The 17,446-nt window shown below is 31.6% G+C and overlaps 2 protein-coding genes and 1 long non-coding RNA gene across 9 annotated transcripts; 1 reads left to right on the plus strand and 2 right to left on the minus strand.

Moving 5' to 3' along the window:
- Positions 1 to 20: 20 nt before the first annotated feature.
- On the minus strand, positions 21 to 11,567 carry Htra2 (HTRA2-related serine protease). 7 transcript variants are annotated; one of them, XM_083103117.1, is made up of 8 exons: positions 10,771 to 11,567; positions 9,983 to 10,112; positions 9,689 to 9,775; positions 9,368 to 9,562; positions 9,138 to 9,288; positions 8,900 to 9,059; positions 8,277 to 8,468; positions 21 to 157 (listed from the first exon to the last, which is right to left on the minus strand). In XM_083103117.1, the coding sequence occupies exons 1-7, from the start codon at positions 11,169 to 11,171 to the stop codon at positions 8,306 to 8,308; spliced, it is 1,287 nt and encodes a 428-aa protein (XP_082959243.1). In that variant the 5' UTR covers positions 11,172 to 11,567; the 3' UTR covers positions 21 to 157; positions 8,277 to 8,305. The 7 variants fall into 7 exon arrangements, with proteins under 7 accessions (XP_082959243.1, XP_082959234.1, XP_082959251.1 ...); XM_083103108.1 differs by lacking the exon at positions 21 to 157 and adding an exon at positions 4,008 to 4,545; XM_083103125.1 differs by lacking the exon at positions 21 to 157 and adding an exon at positions 4,971 to 7,255.
- LOC145973610 (uncharacterized) lies at positions 4,141 to 7,926 on the plus strand. The gene is made up of 3 exons (XR_014439514.1): positions 4,141 to 4,703; positions 5,535 to 6,427; positions 7,023 to 7,926. It is a non-coding gene; the product is annotated as an uncharacterized LOC145973610 (long non-coding RNA).
- A 410-nt stretch (positions 11,568 to 11,977) lies between the features above and the next one.
- On the minus strand, positions 11,978 to 14,048 carry LOC145973554 (rRNA N(6)-adenosine-methyltransferase ZCCHC4). Its single transcript, XM_083103042.1, has 4 exons — positions 13,823 to 14,048; positions 13,191 to 13,735; positions 12,355 to 13,045; positions 11,978 to 12,248 (listed from the first exon to the last, which is right to left on the minus strand). The coding sequence occupies exons 1-4, from the start codon at positions 13,887 to 13,889 to the stop codon at positions 12,010 to 12,012; spliced, it is 1,542 nt and encodes a 513-aa protein (XP_082959168.1). The 5' UTR covers positions 13,890 to 14,048; the 3' UTR covers positions 11,978 to 12,009.
- Between the last annotated feature and the right edge of the window lie 3,398 nt (positions 14,049 to 17,446).

Below are 17,446 nucleotides of genomic sequence, written 5' to 3' on the forward strand. Positions count from 1 at the left end.
TCCTCAGGTTCTCGTGATCACCTCGTCGCCCACCATGCCGTCGTCATTTCATTCGAGCGCCTCGTAAAGGCGTCAGAGAAGTCACCGTACCGGATTCAATGTTTATTTTTCTTCATGGAATATATACATTTTATAAATTTGCATTTTCTCAACATCTCTGAAAAAGTCAAGCATTATTTAAAAAAATTACTATTATCAAAAATTCAAATTTCTGAAATTAAAAATATATATTATATTAAAATTATTTTTAAATTAATGATAAGAGATAACACTTCAATATAAATGTAAAAATAATTATTGAACTGAAAATATTTATAAATACAAGTTATTAAAGAAAAATTTATTAAATTTGTAAATAGTATTCTAAGTATTAAAAAAAACTATTATTCCATACTCGATTAAAAATTTTAAAGCTCACTCTTTCTTTAAAAAAATAATCAATATTAAAAAAACTCTGAAACTAATTCAGATTCCTTTTTAATAAGATCCATTGACCTAATTCAGCCAAAATTCTAATCACAAACATATAAAATATAATAAATACACAATTCTATAATTTCATATATCTACACGGAGAAAATTTTATATCAAAGATTACTATAATGTGGTAGTAGCTGCGGACCATCGAGAATTTATAAGCTTAAATGCTATAGTCATTATTTTAAAAACAAGAAAGCAACGTAATTTTTACACTTTCTCATAATAGAAATTATTATGTTTTAAAGCAAAACTTGCTGGATAAAAGTTAGTATTGAAAAGAAAAATAAAAAATATATACAAAGTCAATTTTTACTGTATACTATAGTAAAAATTAACTCTTCCCACCTTAGAATATGGCTTGAGTGTCGGTTTAACAAAAATTACTTTACTTATGTGATAAAAAACAATGTTGCCATAGTAAAAGTTACGTCAAAATCATGTACTAGTTGTTAAGAAATCGGAGAGAAGAGGAAAGCGATAGGTGTCGCCTGCAAGAATAAGCCGAAACACGCAGAAGCTTGTTTTATCATACAGTGTACACTTCTGTCGCATTCAATCGTTAACTCGATAACGTATGCGTTTTGTTGAGCTTTGTTTAACGCTTATTTTATTGTCTTTCTTATTCGTTATAAAAGAATAAAAGAAAGTGTTGTGAATGAAAATGCTGTGAAGATAAACGAAAAAGAAAGCGTAAGTATCTCTTCGATAAGTCGATTTGCAATCTTTATTATTATATTACATATTTATTTATGGTTTTCTATCTATTATTTTTCTGTTAATGTATCTCATCTATTTATAATTAATATCTCTGAATGCTGTTAAATTAATTAATAAAGTGTATGGGAAAAATAGCTTTACAGCACATGTAATAGTTTGATCATATTTAAGAGATCTTAGATATAAGATTCAATTATAAATACTTACAGATACATTTTGTATCTGTCTTTAATAAATTTTTATTAGATTAAATAAAATTGTATATTATTTATTGTGTCCGTTCAATAATGAATGAAATATTATTAATTATAAGTAAAATTAATAAGAAAAGCAAAAAAGAATCCGGAAAAAAGTAATAAAAGAAAGAATAAAAAATACATTTATCGAAGTTGAGATTTAGTATTATAATATTTTACAATAATACATAATAAAGATTACAATTTAGCACCTACGAATTTTTACTATGGCAAATGATGAAACATGTTATGTAAGTGTTAGTTTAAAATTTTACTATGTTGTACTGTAATTTATTCTATAAAGTCATGATAGTCCACCGATCATACAAAAAATAGTAAAAAATGTGATATAAAATTGAATTACATATTAATATAAAATTTTCTCCGTGTATTATTAGAAAAAATGTAATCTTTATTTTCATTATATTTACTACATTTTTATATTTTAATCTATTTACTTATCACAGTTTGCGTGTGTGCTCATTCTTTCATTTATTTGTTTCTAAAAGAAGCATTTCGTAATCAGCCAAAAAAGCCGATAATTTATATTTGGTCTCAAAAACAAAAAATCTGTTAACAATAGTAAACGTTTAATTCTTCGCAATCCTCGATAGTCTAATTATCGTAATTAACGTAAGAACGGGAGTTGAACGAAGAGAGAACATTGAGAAAACATTCGATTTATTCGAGGTCGTTCAATGATCGCGTAGAATTTCTCGGTCGTAACATGAGCCCTTTTCTCTGACTTCGTGCACCAGAGGCTACATTCGATCTCGGATCGTTTAATTCGCAACATTGTAATGCATTTTAATGAGATTCCTGTTCCAAGACTCTTGTTCCGGTTATAGTAAATTCTACAGCTCATAATAATTAAAACAATGTAAAGATCCGAGAGAGAAAAATGATTCAAAAGATGGTTCACCGCGACGTTTCTCTCTTAAAAGTTTGTACCGCCTGGGGAGATACTTTTGCGATGAAATCTTTTGAAAAGTGGTTTCATTATTTTACGGACGAGTAAATTCACATTTATATTATTAATATAACGTTACCATTATAAGACAAAAAATTGCTACGATGGTTGGACGACATCAAGGCCGTCCGCTCTCGCTCACGGTGTAACATCGTTTCGTTTTTACGTTTTATAAATACGTACGGACATGTACTCGTTTTGTGTGAAATGAAGCTTGTTCTTCAACTATGTGTTTTCTTTAAGTTTAATAAAGCGTGTTTAATAAAGCGTACATTATTGAACCAAAATTCATTCATATCATAAGTTTGCAGGAACAGGATCAAGTAACATGCATTTAATTTTCTTCAAGATGCGCCAGGAGGAGGAGACTAAAATCTGATCTACTACTTATTGCTTCTTTATTTCTACCGAAAAATTCCGTACTTAATCAATTATGCGCCAAATGTTTACAATTTATCGGTTAAAAAAATTAATTTTTATCTTTCTGATGCTTACACAATTATTCTATTAATTATAATAAATTATTATATACAGGGTGACCCATTTTAACTTAGGCAGCCAAATAACTCGAAAAATAAGCAAGATAGAGAAAAATGTTTTAGACAAAAGTTGTATGGTTTCGAGGGGGCCATAAGATGGTATCATTGGTTTGACCTTGAAGAGTCATTTGAAGGTCACGTGAAGGTCACTTCAATTTTTTTAAATGGAATACCCTATATATTTTTGTACATTCTTGTAGCTTATTTCGAGAGCTTTCCAAAACACTATAATTAAGTACCTTTCCGTTAAGTACTTTTTGAGTTATGATGCTTGAAATAATTTCTTAATTTTACATAAACCGTAAAATATCTTGTAAAATATTTATTTTTCGATTATCTTACCTTAATACTTTTATGTACAAAATAATGAGAGGAATCAATTGGTGTAAAGAAAACACATAGTTGTTTTTAAGAAAAAATATGGAATTGTTAATTGCAAATTACATATTTTTTCTTCGAAACAACTATGTGTTTTCTTTACACCAATTGATTCCTCTCATTATTCTGTACATAAAACTATTAAGGTAAGGTAATCGAAAAATGAATATTTTACAAGATATTTTACGGTTTATGTAAAATTAAGAAATTATTTCAAGCCTCATAACTCAAAAAGTACTTAACGAAAATGTACTTAATTATAGTGTTTTGGAAAGCTCTCGAGATGAGCTACAAGAATGTACAAAAATATATAGGATGTTCCATTTAAAAAAATTGAAGTGACCTTCACGTGACCTTCAAATGACTCTTCAAGGTCAAACCAATGATACCATCTTATGGCCCCCTCGAAACCATACAACTTTTGTCTAAAACATTTTTCTCTATCTTGCTTATTTTTCGAGTTATTTGGCTGCCTAAGTTAAAATGGGTCACCCTGTATATGTATATAAAATAACTAGAGTTTGTTATTTTATTATTATTATTTGTATAACTATATATAATTTATTTAATTATGTAATTGTATAATACAGTTTAACATTATATACATTATTTACAATTATATATAATTATTAATTAAATTAATAAAGTATTAATTATTAATTAATAAAGTACACACAAATATTAATATTAATTAATTACAATATTTTTTTTATTAAAAAGATCAATTTATGCAAACATCAGATATAAATAAAAAGAAATGTAAAAAAATTTAAAACACAAAATGTCTTGTTATATACATTATTTTCTTTTATAATGTGATTATTAATTCCTCGACATAATTACGATTTATAAATAGAAGATCATCGAAATCTAATAATCGCAAGACAATCACCTACTATTTTTCTCTCGCGAGTAATTCGATTGGCCTTGATCAGGATCGCGACATGTTCATGTTCAAGTTCACAGCGAAATTGTTCGCCTGTCACGGCTTTTTTATCCCTTTTTCCCGGGCCGCAGACCGCAGACGTCCAGGAATTCTTCCCCTGGCACAATAACATCACCTGACCCTCGTCCTTGGCGATGCTGGCAATTGCGATGACCCGGACTCGCGAGCATACCTCTAACGAGTATTATAATGACATAAAGGGTTGGCGCGAGGGATCAACCTGTTCACCGCGCGACGCGTAAACCCGAGATCGCGCGAACATTTGCATATCCGGTTTCTCTGAAAGCAACACGGGCACGGAATTTTAAATGCGATCGATAAATCGCATCGTAATAGGTTACGCGAAATATATGCGAATTGCAACGTTTATTATGAGCAATAATTGAGCAAAATTACCCGTGATGTCATCAATTAGTTGTATCATCGATTTTTATCAGGTACATTGATATCATTATCAATCCGTATTGTACAATGCAAATGATTACTTTCAGGGAGAAATGTTAATTAAACTCTTAAACCTAATATATTATATTAAAAATACATTAATCTAAAAATTTAATACATATGTATATAAAATTATAAATGTACACCGTATATAAAATATTTGTACCTGATCTCAATATCATGGAAGATAAAAATTTTTCGACAAGGATATATCAGAATTTTTAATTTAATAAGAGTGCTATTTTTTTTTATCTGTTATTCAGTCTTAAAAGTCACATAAAGATAAAAAAATATTCTCTATAAAAATTGGACAAGTATCACTTTTAAGATTTCAAAAATGTGCTAAAATCTTTAAATTCGATAAGAGGATCTTTTATAATTTAATCACGTTAATTCTGTTTTCATATTCAGTCTCTCTTTAAAGAGAATCGTTTCGATGAGAATAATCTCTCGCGAATCTAGCATTTAATTTCGAACTTTGCGGAAATTTCTCGTTCTTCTGATCCCATCGGCGGTATCACAATGAAAATATCGGAATAGAAGAAAACATAGGCGGATATAATAGCATCCACAGAATATCGCGTTCGATCTCGGCTTGGTACTCGAGGGTTTTTTGTTATGCCACCCTAGTGCACAAACGCGATATAAATAGGAACGTTACGATAAGCAGGAAATACAACTTCCATAATACGATGCGCGGTCAGTTACCTTCACCGGTGTTATTCTGAATTTTATAAACAGCACGTGCAACGGCCTTTAATTCACGCCAACGTTTGTTCCACGCGCCAATTTAGAGTCAATTTTTAATCTCAAATTCCTTTAAGGAGAGCGCGATCATACTCGAGAAGCTCTAACGACCCGGATGTAGCCTTTAGAACTCTCGCGGGACGCATTTATTGCCAATTTCTAAGGATCCCGCGTTTCCTCATTCCACCCACAACGTGGGATACCGTTTCGCAGACAGATCCGACGACCAGGACACGCCTCCTTTTCGAGCGCTAGGTAGGTAACGGCGGCCCGTGACCTTTCAGGTGATTCTGCCCGCTTCCGGTCATCGTCCGCACCGCGGTCGCGAGGAGACTGTCGGCTGGAACGTGGGCGCGATATCTCGGGATATCTCGTCCGCACTCGCGGGGACATCTCGCCGGTGATCTCGTGTTCGCAGGATCCATCGTCTATTTGCTTCTCCATCATTATACGCTACCAGCGGCATTAGCAGCAGCAACAGCAACAGCAGCAGCAGCAGAAGCATCAGCAACACGTGGGAGAGAGGGACGTCATCGGTGCGCCTGTAGGCGAGAAGAGCCGCGAAAGCGTGGATAATCAGAGAATAGGCTCCCGCGTGTCGATGTGAGCGGCGAAGGCCGGGAAGAGCGCGATGATGAGAAGAAAAATGCGAGAAGTTGAGGGGAAGAGATCGCGCAGGGAGAGGAGGACGGAATACGGGAGAGACGATAATGGCCGGACCGTGAACACGGTCGGCAGAAACATTCGATTATACTTGCGCTCGCTCACGCTGCTCTCCTCGCGTATCGTAGGTCAAGGCACCTCTTATTTCCTTAACCCTTCGCGGCTCGATGTGACTTCAAAGTAACGCACCGGCCGACGCTTTTTCCTTTTCTCTCCCTCTCTTTGATCTTTTTCCATCGCAACAATATACGGGACCTCATCTCATCTCATCTCGCGATTACAAAATTATGATGACGATCTCCGCAACGTAATTACATGTGTATTTGTCGAGATAGAATTGATATCAGAAAGATGAATTATTTGTACAATTGATTTTTTGTTTTATATAAACAATGTTTATTTATTTAAAATTCTATAAAACAGAATATTCCTCATCAAAAACATGGAATTAATTTTTTCTGTCGATTTTCTTTCAATGCCATTTTCTTCACAAGTTACGACAAAGATAAAACTCCTCCGGAAGTTATTCCAAAAGTTAGTTATGTAAGTTATAACTCAAAAAGGAGCTTTAATTACCTATTCATATCTCTGAAGCCTAAATTGATTCTACTTTTATAATGGCACGAAAAGTCAATGCGTTATATATATAGTCTCGTAATTTTATCAGTTTTAACATATTATTTCAAGTTTTGACAAGGAATACTCTAATGACCAAATTCATCAAACATTTTGTCATCTCAATGTTAACTATTATAATTCCTTTATCTGCCATCGAGGCAAAGTTACTCATGATGATTTATCATTTATCGTGCGCAACATCGGATATCAATGGTATCTCTTACATGCGCAAAGAGAGATCATCAAGCCGCCGCCTTTATCACTTGTTCCTCCTCCTTTTATAGATCCTGGCGGATCGACGCGAACGTTTAGAGTTATATCTCGATGGAACGACTCTTTAGAATTCCAACAAGATACACGCGTCCGCGGACAGTAAAATCCTCTCTCCATCTCCTCTTCTCTGTCCCTTCCCGCGGAAAAATCGCCGTTGATGGAAGCCCCGTATGCGAAGGACCACCACCCACGCAACTCGCAGCATCCTCCGCCACGAGATCCGGTCACATATTTGCGCAGGTCGCTTTACGTCGTAAACAACATAAACATAATGCAGTCGAGCCACGAATGAGCCACACCCGGTGCGTATATACGCACTAACATACACGTTATATGGTGTGTATTCGCATATGTATACATATCGCAGTGAGGACTCGACGCAAGATTATCACGCGACATCGCTTTTCGCAGTGATCGAAAAATGCCGGCGGATAAAATAGATAAATAAACACCTGATAAATTTCACAAGTCACTAAGTAGCCCTTTATCGTGTATATTTAAATTAAAACGATTGTACAACCAAAAGGCGTGTATACTGGAGGCTTGGTGTGACTGATGAACCGGTCCACCAATTGCAAGAGGCGCTAAATGATAAACGATGATTCTTGCTTTTTTCCGATTGTAGGCTTTTTTAATAACTAAACAACACTCGACATTGAAGGTAATAATATATATGTACAGGGTGATCTTTAAGTACGTTCCAAAAATTATAAAAGTATTAATTTCTTAGATGATTTTCTAAAGAAAAATTTATGTATACTTTTGTTCATAAAGGCTTAGTAAAAAAAATTATATATTTTTACAATCTTGAAGACGATTCTAATTATTTTTTTGAAACTTATTATGCATTAATAATAGTTACTGGGTTAATGTCTAATAATTGAAAAATTCTGATATCATCAATGGCATATAAGATTATTGAGATCGGATTTTTTGACAGAAAAAAAACTCGAAATATCAAAAATATTTTTTTTATTGAATACCTTGTATCTTTGGAACTAAATCATTTGACACAAAAGCGTATATAAATTTTTCTTCCTAAAATTATATCTAAGGAAATACTTTTTAATTTTTGATATTTAAAGACCACTCTATATAATATATGTATCTAATGTAATATGTGTGTGTATATGTGTGTAATATGTGTGTGTGTATGTGTGTACATTTATATATAGATATTATATACATATATAGAGTACACTTTTAAACAAATAGGAAACAAATGAATTTGTATATTATATAATATACAAATAATGTATATATACCTTTCATATTATTTATTTCTCCATCAGAGCTATATATCCTCGGGTTCAACTGTTATATATAAAATTTCTCCTTTTCTTAAAACTTGGAATTTTATTGGTCCTGGTTGTTCTAAAATCTTATAAATATTACTTGAATTCGTCACAGGATTGCCATTGGCATGAGTCACTATATCTCCAGGCTGCAATCCAGCACTGTAAATAATAAGATAATTTTAAAATTTTCCGATATTAACACATTTTTATATATATTTCACATTACAATATATTGGTATAATTTTTTCAACATTAAATATCATTGTAATTAAATGTTTTAATTTTATTTTATTTATAATTTATTTTGTTATAATTTATTTATGTCTCAAAGTTTATTTGAATATTGTCATATTATCAATTTTTATATGTATTTTTTCATTTGTATGTTTTTTTTTTGTTATCTATTTTATCTATGTATTTTGTTATCTATTATTTGGTTCTTAGTTTATAAAAAACAATTTTAGTAACTTGTTACTTTCATATTATTTTTTGATATATACATATATTTTTAGAAACTCGATTTTTAAGTTAGTTAATAAATTCTCGTATGATAATTTAAAGCGATAATAGGGAAATTTTTTTATACTTACTTATGAGCTGGAGATTTAAGCATTACTTTCCATACAAGAACTCCATGCCTGACATTTATATATTCTTTATATTGTTGCATTTCAAGTAAGGTGTCTGGCATCAAAGTTTGCATTGTAATGCCCACATATCTTCTCCTAGGTACTTGTTGAGACGTCATGCCTGCAAAAATAATCTCTTCCTTAAAAATAATATCTTCCTTACATTACATTGATGGAGTAAAAAAATATTTCACATTACCTTTGGTTTTCTTTTGTAATTCCACTTTTTTCAAGAATTCTTTTGCATAATCTATAGGTATGGCAAATGAAATTCCAGGTGTTACTTTCATTGCATTTATCCCTATTGCTTCCCCATTTAAATTCACTAACGGTCCACCCGAATTTCCAAACTAGAAAAAGGTTCAATTGTTAAAGATAAAAGATAATATCTAGTATTTATAATAAAACGAACAATTATTGAGAACTAACAGTAATCGCTGCATCCGTTTGAATGTATTCCATACGTGGATTAGGTAGGCCAAGTTCTTGACTTTGTCTGTTTGCACTGCTTACTACTCCACTTGTTATAGTGTTGCTAAGAGCTAGTGGAGAACCAATAGCCACTACAAATTCTCCTGGCCTGATATTGGCCGAACAACCAAGCTTCATTACAGGCAGATTGGTCTATGCAATCAAATAATACATAAATTAGCAACTGCGATAATATATAAAAGCAAACAATTGTAATAAAGTTAACAATTGTATAATAGATATTTCAATAAATAAAATTTATATATTCATTAGATATACCTTATTTATTCGTACAGTGGCTAGATCGCTTTGCAAGTCAACATCTTCTATTACACCAGTGTATATACTACCGTCATGAAGCCGCACCTGTAAGAAAATAAGAGGCACACAATAATTTGAAACAGAATAACAAATCAACACTTATAATCAATAATATGAATTTAACCAAATCATAATAATTAAATTAAAAATAAATTTAGACATAAGATTCAAAATACTTATAAGGTGTAAACAATTATTTGTTACTTGTGACAGGATATTTAGAAAGGATAATGGGACTCCCACAAGACTCACATTTACCTTGACTGTTGTATTGGGTTTATTTACTACTACATGAGCATTTGTTAGTATTAAACCATCCTGACTAACAATAAATCCTGATCCATTACTAGTGGTAGCTGGTTTCCCAGTAAAGAAGTCTATCCTAATGTATAAAAAAGAAAAAATATCAATTAACATGTGTTTGTCATAGATATATTAGATATATAAATAAGTTTTTCACTATTTTTGATAAAATTGTTATGTTTATTAACAAATTATATATATGTGTACAATCATCATTTATAAAAATAATCGCCATCATTTTTCAGCACTTTTTCCATTCTTAAATTATAGATTCTAAATTGATAGGAAGTCTGATCATTAAAATGTATTATAATATAATCTTTTTTTGTAAAGAATCTTTTTTTTTTTAATTTTTTACTCAAATGAAGTAACTGATGACAATAGCAATCTGCAATTACTGTTTCGTCAAGTTCAAATATTTTATAGTGAATCACCCATTTATCTTGCTTGTCGTCATATGATAAAATTGATCAAAGGTACATTATTGGAACTTAGGTGGCAATGACTTCTTTCACCCTGACATATTCACATAGCATCTTCAAACTATTATTTGTTCCAATCGATGAAGCACACCTTGTCTGACATAAAATTTAAAAATATTAAAAAAATAAGAAAATGGCTTGATGAATTGATTGCAAAAAGACCAGACCTTTCTATCAACCTGGAATCTATAGAAAAATGATGAAGATTACTTCCGTGATTAAATTACATAATGTGTAATCAGTATTCATATTTACATCCTGGTGTCCTTGATCTCGATGTAAACAACGGATGGCGCAGATATCTCCACCACGTCTGCTATAAAATTGTACTTATCCCTGTTCTGACCATCGGACGGTGGCAATGAAATGGCATGAATGACGGGACAATTAGGGACGGCCAGAGTTTCAATTCTCCGCCGTATGTCATCTTTCCACTTATACAAGACATAGCCGAGACCTACCGCCGAGATAAGCGCGGTACAGGTTAAGAACACCCTCGGTTTCCTGTCGAGCACCCTTCGACTCTGATGCTGATGCGAATGGAACACCCGGATCCTCGCTTCGCTTCGCTCGGCAAGCACAATCGTCGCGAATCGCGATGACAATTTCGAGCTGTCTCTCGCCAGAAACGTCAAGCGCGACAAGGGGGAGGCCATCCTTCAAATCCCAGCACGAGCTGAAAGTCACAGAAAGTGACAGAAGTCGAAAATCTGGCTGGATTTTGAATGCGCGCGGACGCCCATCTCCATCAGGGATTTTCCAAGGGAAAGTATTCTCGGTGATTTGCATAAACTTGGACTTGGAGCGATTTTGAATCCTCGTGCCCGATCGTTGGAGTTGGAGAAGCAGGGGCTGGCTTTTGGCAAATTTCGTGCGATTCCTTCGCATCTTCAAGCCGATTGGCTGAAATTCAAATCTTCGATAGCTGGCTGCGCTAATTCGATAAACTTGTTAGAATGGATACACAAAAGTAGACTTTTTTAGACAAGAAAAATTTCTTTTCAATATGCTATGAATAATTAATAAATAAAAAAATTATGATACAAAGATTAATATAAAACTAGTTCATATACAATTAGAAACAATCAGTCACCAATTATAGATAAAGACATTCTGAAATTTAGATTAAAATATTTATATATATTTATAAACATTTTTTTAATGAAATTTTTATAAATTTTTGTTAAATATTTCATAGACTTTATGTTTCAAAAACTCGGTTTTCATATCTTTGAATCTTTATATTCAAAATTTCTATTAAATATTTAGATTTCCACTCATGATACAATATTCTACTAAATACGAAAATTCTATAATTATGCAATAATAGTAAATGATATTTAATAAGAAACTGTTTATATTATTGCAAAGCTATAATTTCCAGCTTTCTTGATCGGATAAGATTGAATAACAAATATGGAAAGGAAATTTAATACTTATTATACATAATGCAATAAACATATAAGTTTGCATTTCTTTTCATTTTATTTGTTGTCATTTTTTTATTCTTGAGAGTTTCTTTTTAGTCTGTTTTAATTTCAAAACTTTCTTTCTATCAATGGGAACATTTTGTTTAATAACTTCTTTTGAATATTCGATTTTACTCTTTTTAGCTAAAGATTTCTTAAATTCATTTTCTGCTTTACGTTTCTCAACTCTTTTATCTTTCTTTACGTCTGTCTTAGTTATGCTCTCACTAGAGAGTAAATTGAGACATTCTTTTTCCGTATGACCTATAAGTAATTTAATAAAGTATTTAAAGTATAACTAAAGTATTTAAAAACAGGAATAACAATTAGAATTAATAACAATTAGTATTAGAAATATATTGATACATACCTAATTCATTGCATTTAAAACATTTTCCTACAATATTTGGAATTTGGCCACATATATGTTTCTCTAACATACATCTTTTACATGTTTTACAATGCCTCCAAGTAGGCTTTACACATCGCTTACATATTTTACAGTGCTTATATGTGCGACCATTTTTAGAAGTACATTCCTTGCATTTCTTGCAATGCTTATTTTCACTAGACACCCATTTTTCACAATCTTTGCAAAATTTATATCCATCGGATATAGGAAGCTCCAGTAACTTTAATGGAATATTCGTGAAGATTCTTACTGGGGAACCAAGTTTTTTACCTTGTTTATCTGACACAAACAAAGGATGATTATCATAATCCACTTTATAATCAGACATTGTCAAATTTTTCAAGCCACCATCTATCGATGGTGGATTACTCTTTTCTCTCATTATATTTTCCATAAAATATGGAGATATAAACATAATCTTCAAAGAATAATTATTATTATTTAATTCTTTATGCAGGTCAAATATTGTTTTTATCGTATAAGATATGGGTTCCAAACGACCTCCAAATGGAGGATCACATATTAAATAAGTATCCTTTCCTTCATTTTGAGTGATAAAATCGTTGAACACATTAATAGCATCTTTGTTAAAAAAGTGATGATTGAAAAGATTGTACCAACAATAATCCAGTGGTCCGAAAAAATTATGCTACAATTGTATGTAAAAATTATATTAAAATATATTCATTAATTATATGAAAGTTATATTAAATTATATTAAAATATATTTATTAAAATTATTACTTACTAAAATAAATTATGAATTAATATAACAATCTACTTTTTATACTTACAAATCTTCCATCAAAGTCTAAGAGAAGAGAAGACATTTTGTCTATATAATGTTCAGTTATATATTCATGTATTCTTGGCGTTCCAATACAAAGAATCTGCTTAGCTCCAAGCTTTAAAAGCATCTTTGTTATGTCCTCTGTAGATTTCTTAGAAAATAAATATTGCGCTTCTTTCTTTGCATTATCTAGAGGTTTTAGAAGCTCTGTAGGATGATGCAATTGATGATCTGTTAAATTCTCTGTAATATCGTGGTCAACATGCTTATCTTTTTCAGGACTAAAAATTAATCTCTCGCAATTGTGGCAATAACATCTCATTGTCATGGATTTTGCTTTGATCTCATTAAAACGAATATACAATTTTTGACGAGGATAATGCTGAGTGAACTTTTTCTTTTCCTGTTCCCATATATTTTTGCGAGATTTGGACAGTTCTTGCCCATACTCTAAATAGAATCTGCATAATTTCCTGTCACGACAAGCAGAGCATGCATAAAATTTCTTTAATTCACCATCAACATATGTACCAAATAGCAATGTTGGCCCTATAAAAGATAATTTTTTTTTAAAGAAATATAATTTTTGATATTGAAAAATTAATTTCAACATTTATACAGGTATGGGATAGTTACCATGAGGGCATTGTGGATGATTCTTGAGATCTCCCCATAAACATACTACACCACGTGTATCATCCATTTTATCATCATATATCAATAATTTATTACACTGTGTTGTATATATTGTAGGAGTTCCATATACCGGCTTCTTTCCACATGCTATCTTTATCTGTTCTGTTTTTATTTCGCATCAAATCCGTTATATACGAGTTCCCAATTTTACTACCAGGTGGCAAACACAATTCTTACCACCTAAAGTCACTAGATATACACTAGTGACTTTATTACCACCTTCCGTATAAAACCAGAGAGAAGAATGAGAGGTGTCATGGCCCGCTTTTAGGTGATCCCTGAAAGCGATACGCCCTCTGTGGACCTTAAAAACGTGCACCTAAACTACGAAGCCAAGGTGCACGAATGTTCTCAGAGGGTAACATATAAGGTGCACAATTTCTGGTTCTGTTCCGTGCTATGTGCACAAAATGGCGGTAGCACCAGTGCTGTATAGCAAGACGCTTACGTATATTAAATAAATTTTTAATGAGTTTTGTATGACTCTCTCTCTCTCTTTCTCTCTCTCTCTCTCTCTCTCTCTCTCTCTCTCTCTCTCTCTCTCTCTCTCTCTCTCTCTCTCATATATATATATATATATATATATATATATATATATATATATATATATATACAGGGTGACCCATTTTAACTTAGGCAGCCAAATAACTCGAAAAATAAGCAAGATAGAGAAAAATGTTTTAGACAAAAGTTGTATGGTTTCGAGGGGGCCATAAGATGGTGTCATTGGTTTGACCTTGAAGAGTCATTTGAAGGTCACGTGAAGGTCACTTCAATTTTTTTAAATGGAATACCCTATATATTTTTGTACATTCTTGTAGCTTATTTCGAGAGCTTTCCAAAACACTATAATTAAGTACCTTTCCGTTAAGTACTTTTTGAGTTATGATGCTTGAAATAATTTCTTAATTTTACATAAACCGTAAAATATCTTGTAAAATATTCATTTTTCGATTATCTTACCTTAATACTTTTATGTACAAAATAATGAGAGGAATCAATTGGTGTAAAGAAAACACATAGTTGTTTTTAAGAAAAAATATGGAATTGTTAATTGCAAATTACATATTTTTTCTTCGAAACAACTATGTGTTTTCTTTACACCAATTGATTCCTCTCATTATTTTGTACATAAAACTATTAAGGTAAGGTAATCGAAAAATGAATATTTTACAAGATATTTTACGGTTTATGTAAAATTAAGAAATTATTTCAAGCCTCATAACTCAAAAAGTACTTAACGAAAATGTACTTAATTATAGTGTTTTGGAAAGCTCTCGAGATGAGCTACAAGAATGTACAAAAATATATAGGATGTTCCATTTAAAAAAATTGAAGTGACCTTCACGTGACCTTCAAATGACTCTTCAAGGTCAAACCAATGATACCATCTTATGGCCCCCTCGAAACCATACAACTTTTGTCTAAAACATTTTTCTCTATCTTGCTTATTTTTCGAATTATTTGGCTGCCTAAGTTAAAATGGGTCACCCTGTATAGAAATTTATTCATTATATGATTACAACACTTGAAAATAAAATATTTTATTAGGCTATTAATAAATAATTTATATATTTACAGAGAGTTTGATATTAAAGTTTGATATTATTTTTAATGTAAAACGCGTACACATTTCTTAAGAATAAAAGTTCTAAATAATAAAGATGTATGTGTGTGTATATATATAAATGTGTATGTATATATATATATATATACACATACATCTTTATTATTTAACATTTTTATTCTTATATATATATATATATATATATATATATATATATATATATATATATATATATATATGTGGGTGGGGGTATGTGTAGTATGTGTAGTATGTGTAGTATGTGTGGTATGTACGTATGTATGTACGTATATATGCATAAAAGCGATGCGAGAGTTACGTGAGGAAGCGAGAAGGACGAGTGAAATAAGAGCGAACGAGATAGAAATAGCACGAGCAACGAGGACTCGAGCTCGAGAATCAGATTTTTCTTGCGCGCTATTATTTTCCTCTTGCTCGCATCTATTACTGTCTCGCTCGCTCCTATTACTGTCTCGCTCGTTCTTGTTACTGTTTCGCTCGCTCTCGATTCTTGGGTCCGCTTATCTTTCCGAGCTGTCTATCACGATTGTCAAGTGTGACAGAGAAAGTAAGACCATGAGTAGAGAGCGAGCGAGATGACCTATCATCAAAGAGTTCCGAAGTCTCTTACAATCGGTTTCTTCGCTTCCTCTATCCATTCGCAATTCACGAAAATGTAAACATCTTATAAAATAAAAATTGAAACTTTTATTTTTAATTTCATCGGTTTGAAAGTAATTTTAATGAATTAAAGAGATTTTTGCGATTAAAATGATATCAAACACGACGTAAATCGGGTAATTTTTAATTAGTTTGATAATAAAAATTTTATAATTATATTTAACTAAATTTATGCGATTTATATAGTGTTTGATATTATTTTAATCTCAAAATTCTCATTATTCCATTAAAATTACTTTCAAATGAATAAAAAATGCATTTAATTTTTTGACATATATTCGTGAATATTATAAATGAAGTCTCATGTAAGAAACTTCGGAATCTGCGACATCGGGAATTTTTTCATTATTTATAATAATTATGAAAAATATATGAAAAAATTCCCGATGTCGCAGATTCCGAAGTTTCTTACATGAGACTTCATTTATAATATTCACGAATATATGTCAAAAAATTAAATGCATTTTTTATTCATTTGAAAGTAATTTTAATGGAATAATGAGAATTTTGAGATTAAAATAATATCAAACACGATATAAATCGCATAAATTTAGTTAAATATAATTATAAAATTTTTATTATCAGACTAATTAAAAATTACCCGATTTACGTCGTGTTTGATATCATTTTAATCGCAAAAATCTCTTTAATTCATTAAAATTACTTTCAAACCGATGAAATTAAAAATAAAAGTTTCAATTTTTATTTTATAAGATGTTTACATTTTCGTGAATTGCGAATGGATAGAGGAAGCGAAGAAACCGATTGTAAGAGACTTCGGAACTCTTTGATGATAGGTCATCTCGCTCGCTCTCTACTCATGGTCTTGCTTTCTCTGTCACACTTGGCAGTCGTGATAGATAGCCCGGAATGATAAGCGGACCCAAGAATCGAGAGCGAGCGAAACAGCAACAAGAACGAGCGAGACAGTAATAGGAGCGAGCGAGACAGTAATAGGAGCGAGCGAGACAGTAATAGGAGCGAGCGAGAGGAAAATAATAGCGCGCAAGAAAAATCCGATTCTCGAGCTCGAGTCCTCGTTGCTCGTGCTATTTCTATCTTGCTCGCTCCTATTACTATCTCGCTCGCTTCTGTTATTGTTTCACTCGCTCTTACGTACTCATATATTGTCATGTTCATCTCGTTATCAAGCCTGTCGCTGGCAAGCGGCCGATGACAAATTGTGACAAATAAATAAGTTAATCATTTTAAGATATATTTATAAGGGTATGCGAGTAATTTTAATGGAATAATAAAAATTTTGCGATTAAAATAACATCAAACACGGTATCAATCGG

Source organism: Camponotus vicinus, unplaced genomic scaffold, assembly GCF_025532165.1.
Source record: "Camponotus vicinus isolate PSW18456_S1 unplaced genomic scaffold, iyCamVici1.0 SCAF_1, whole genome shotgun sequence".
NCBI lineage: Eukaryota > Metazoa > Arthropoda > Insecta > Hymenoptera > Formicidae > Camponotus > Camponotus vicinus.

Coding starts and splice junctions, on each gene's coding strand:
- Htra2 (XM_083103117.1), bottom strand. CDS start 11,171: ATGGCCTCCCCCTTGTCGCGCTTGACGTTTCTGGCGAGAGACAGCTCG. Junction 10,113..10,770: donor GAGATCAAGGACACCAGGAT/GTAAATATGAAT, acceptor TTTATACATTAG/GATAGACTTCTTTACTGGGA. Junction 9,060..9,137: donor ATTACAAAAGAAAACCAAAG/GTAATGTGAAAT, acceptor TTATTTTTGCAG/GCATGACGTCTCAACAAGTA.
- LOC145973554 (XM_083103042.1), bottom strand. CDS start 13,889: ATGGATGATACACGTGGTGTAGTATGTTTATGGGGAGATCTCAAGAAT. Junction 13,736..13,822: donor TCATCCACAATGCCCTCATG/GTAACTATCCCA, acceptor TATCTTTTATAG/GGCCAACATTGCTATTTGGT. Junction 12,249..12,354: donor TTTTAAATGCAATGAATTAG/GTATGTATCAAT, acceptor AATTACTTATAG/GTCATACGGAAAAAGAATGT.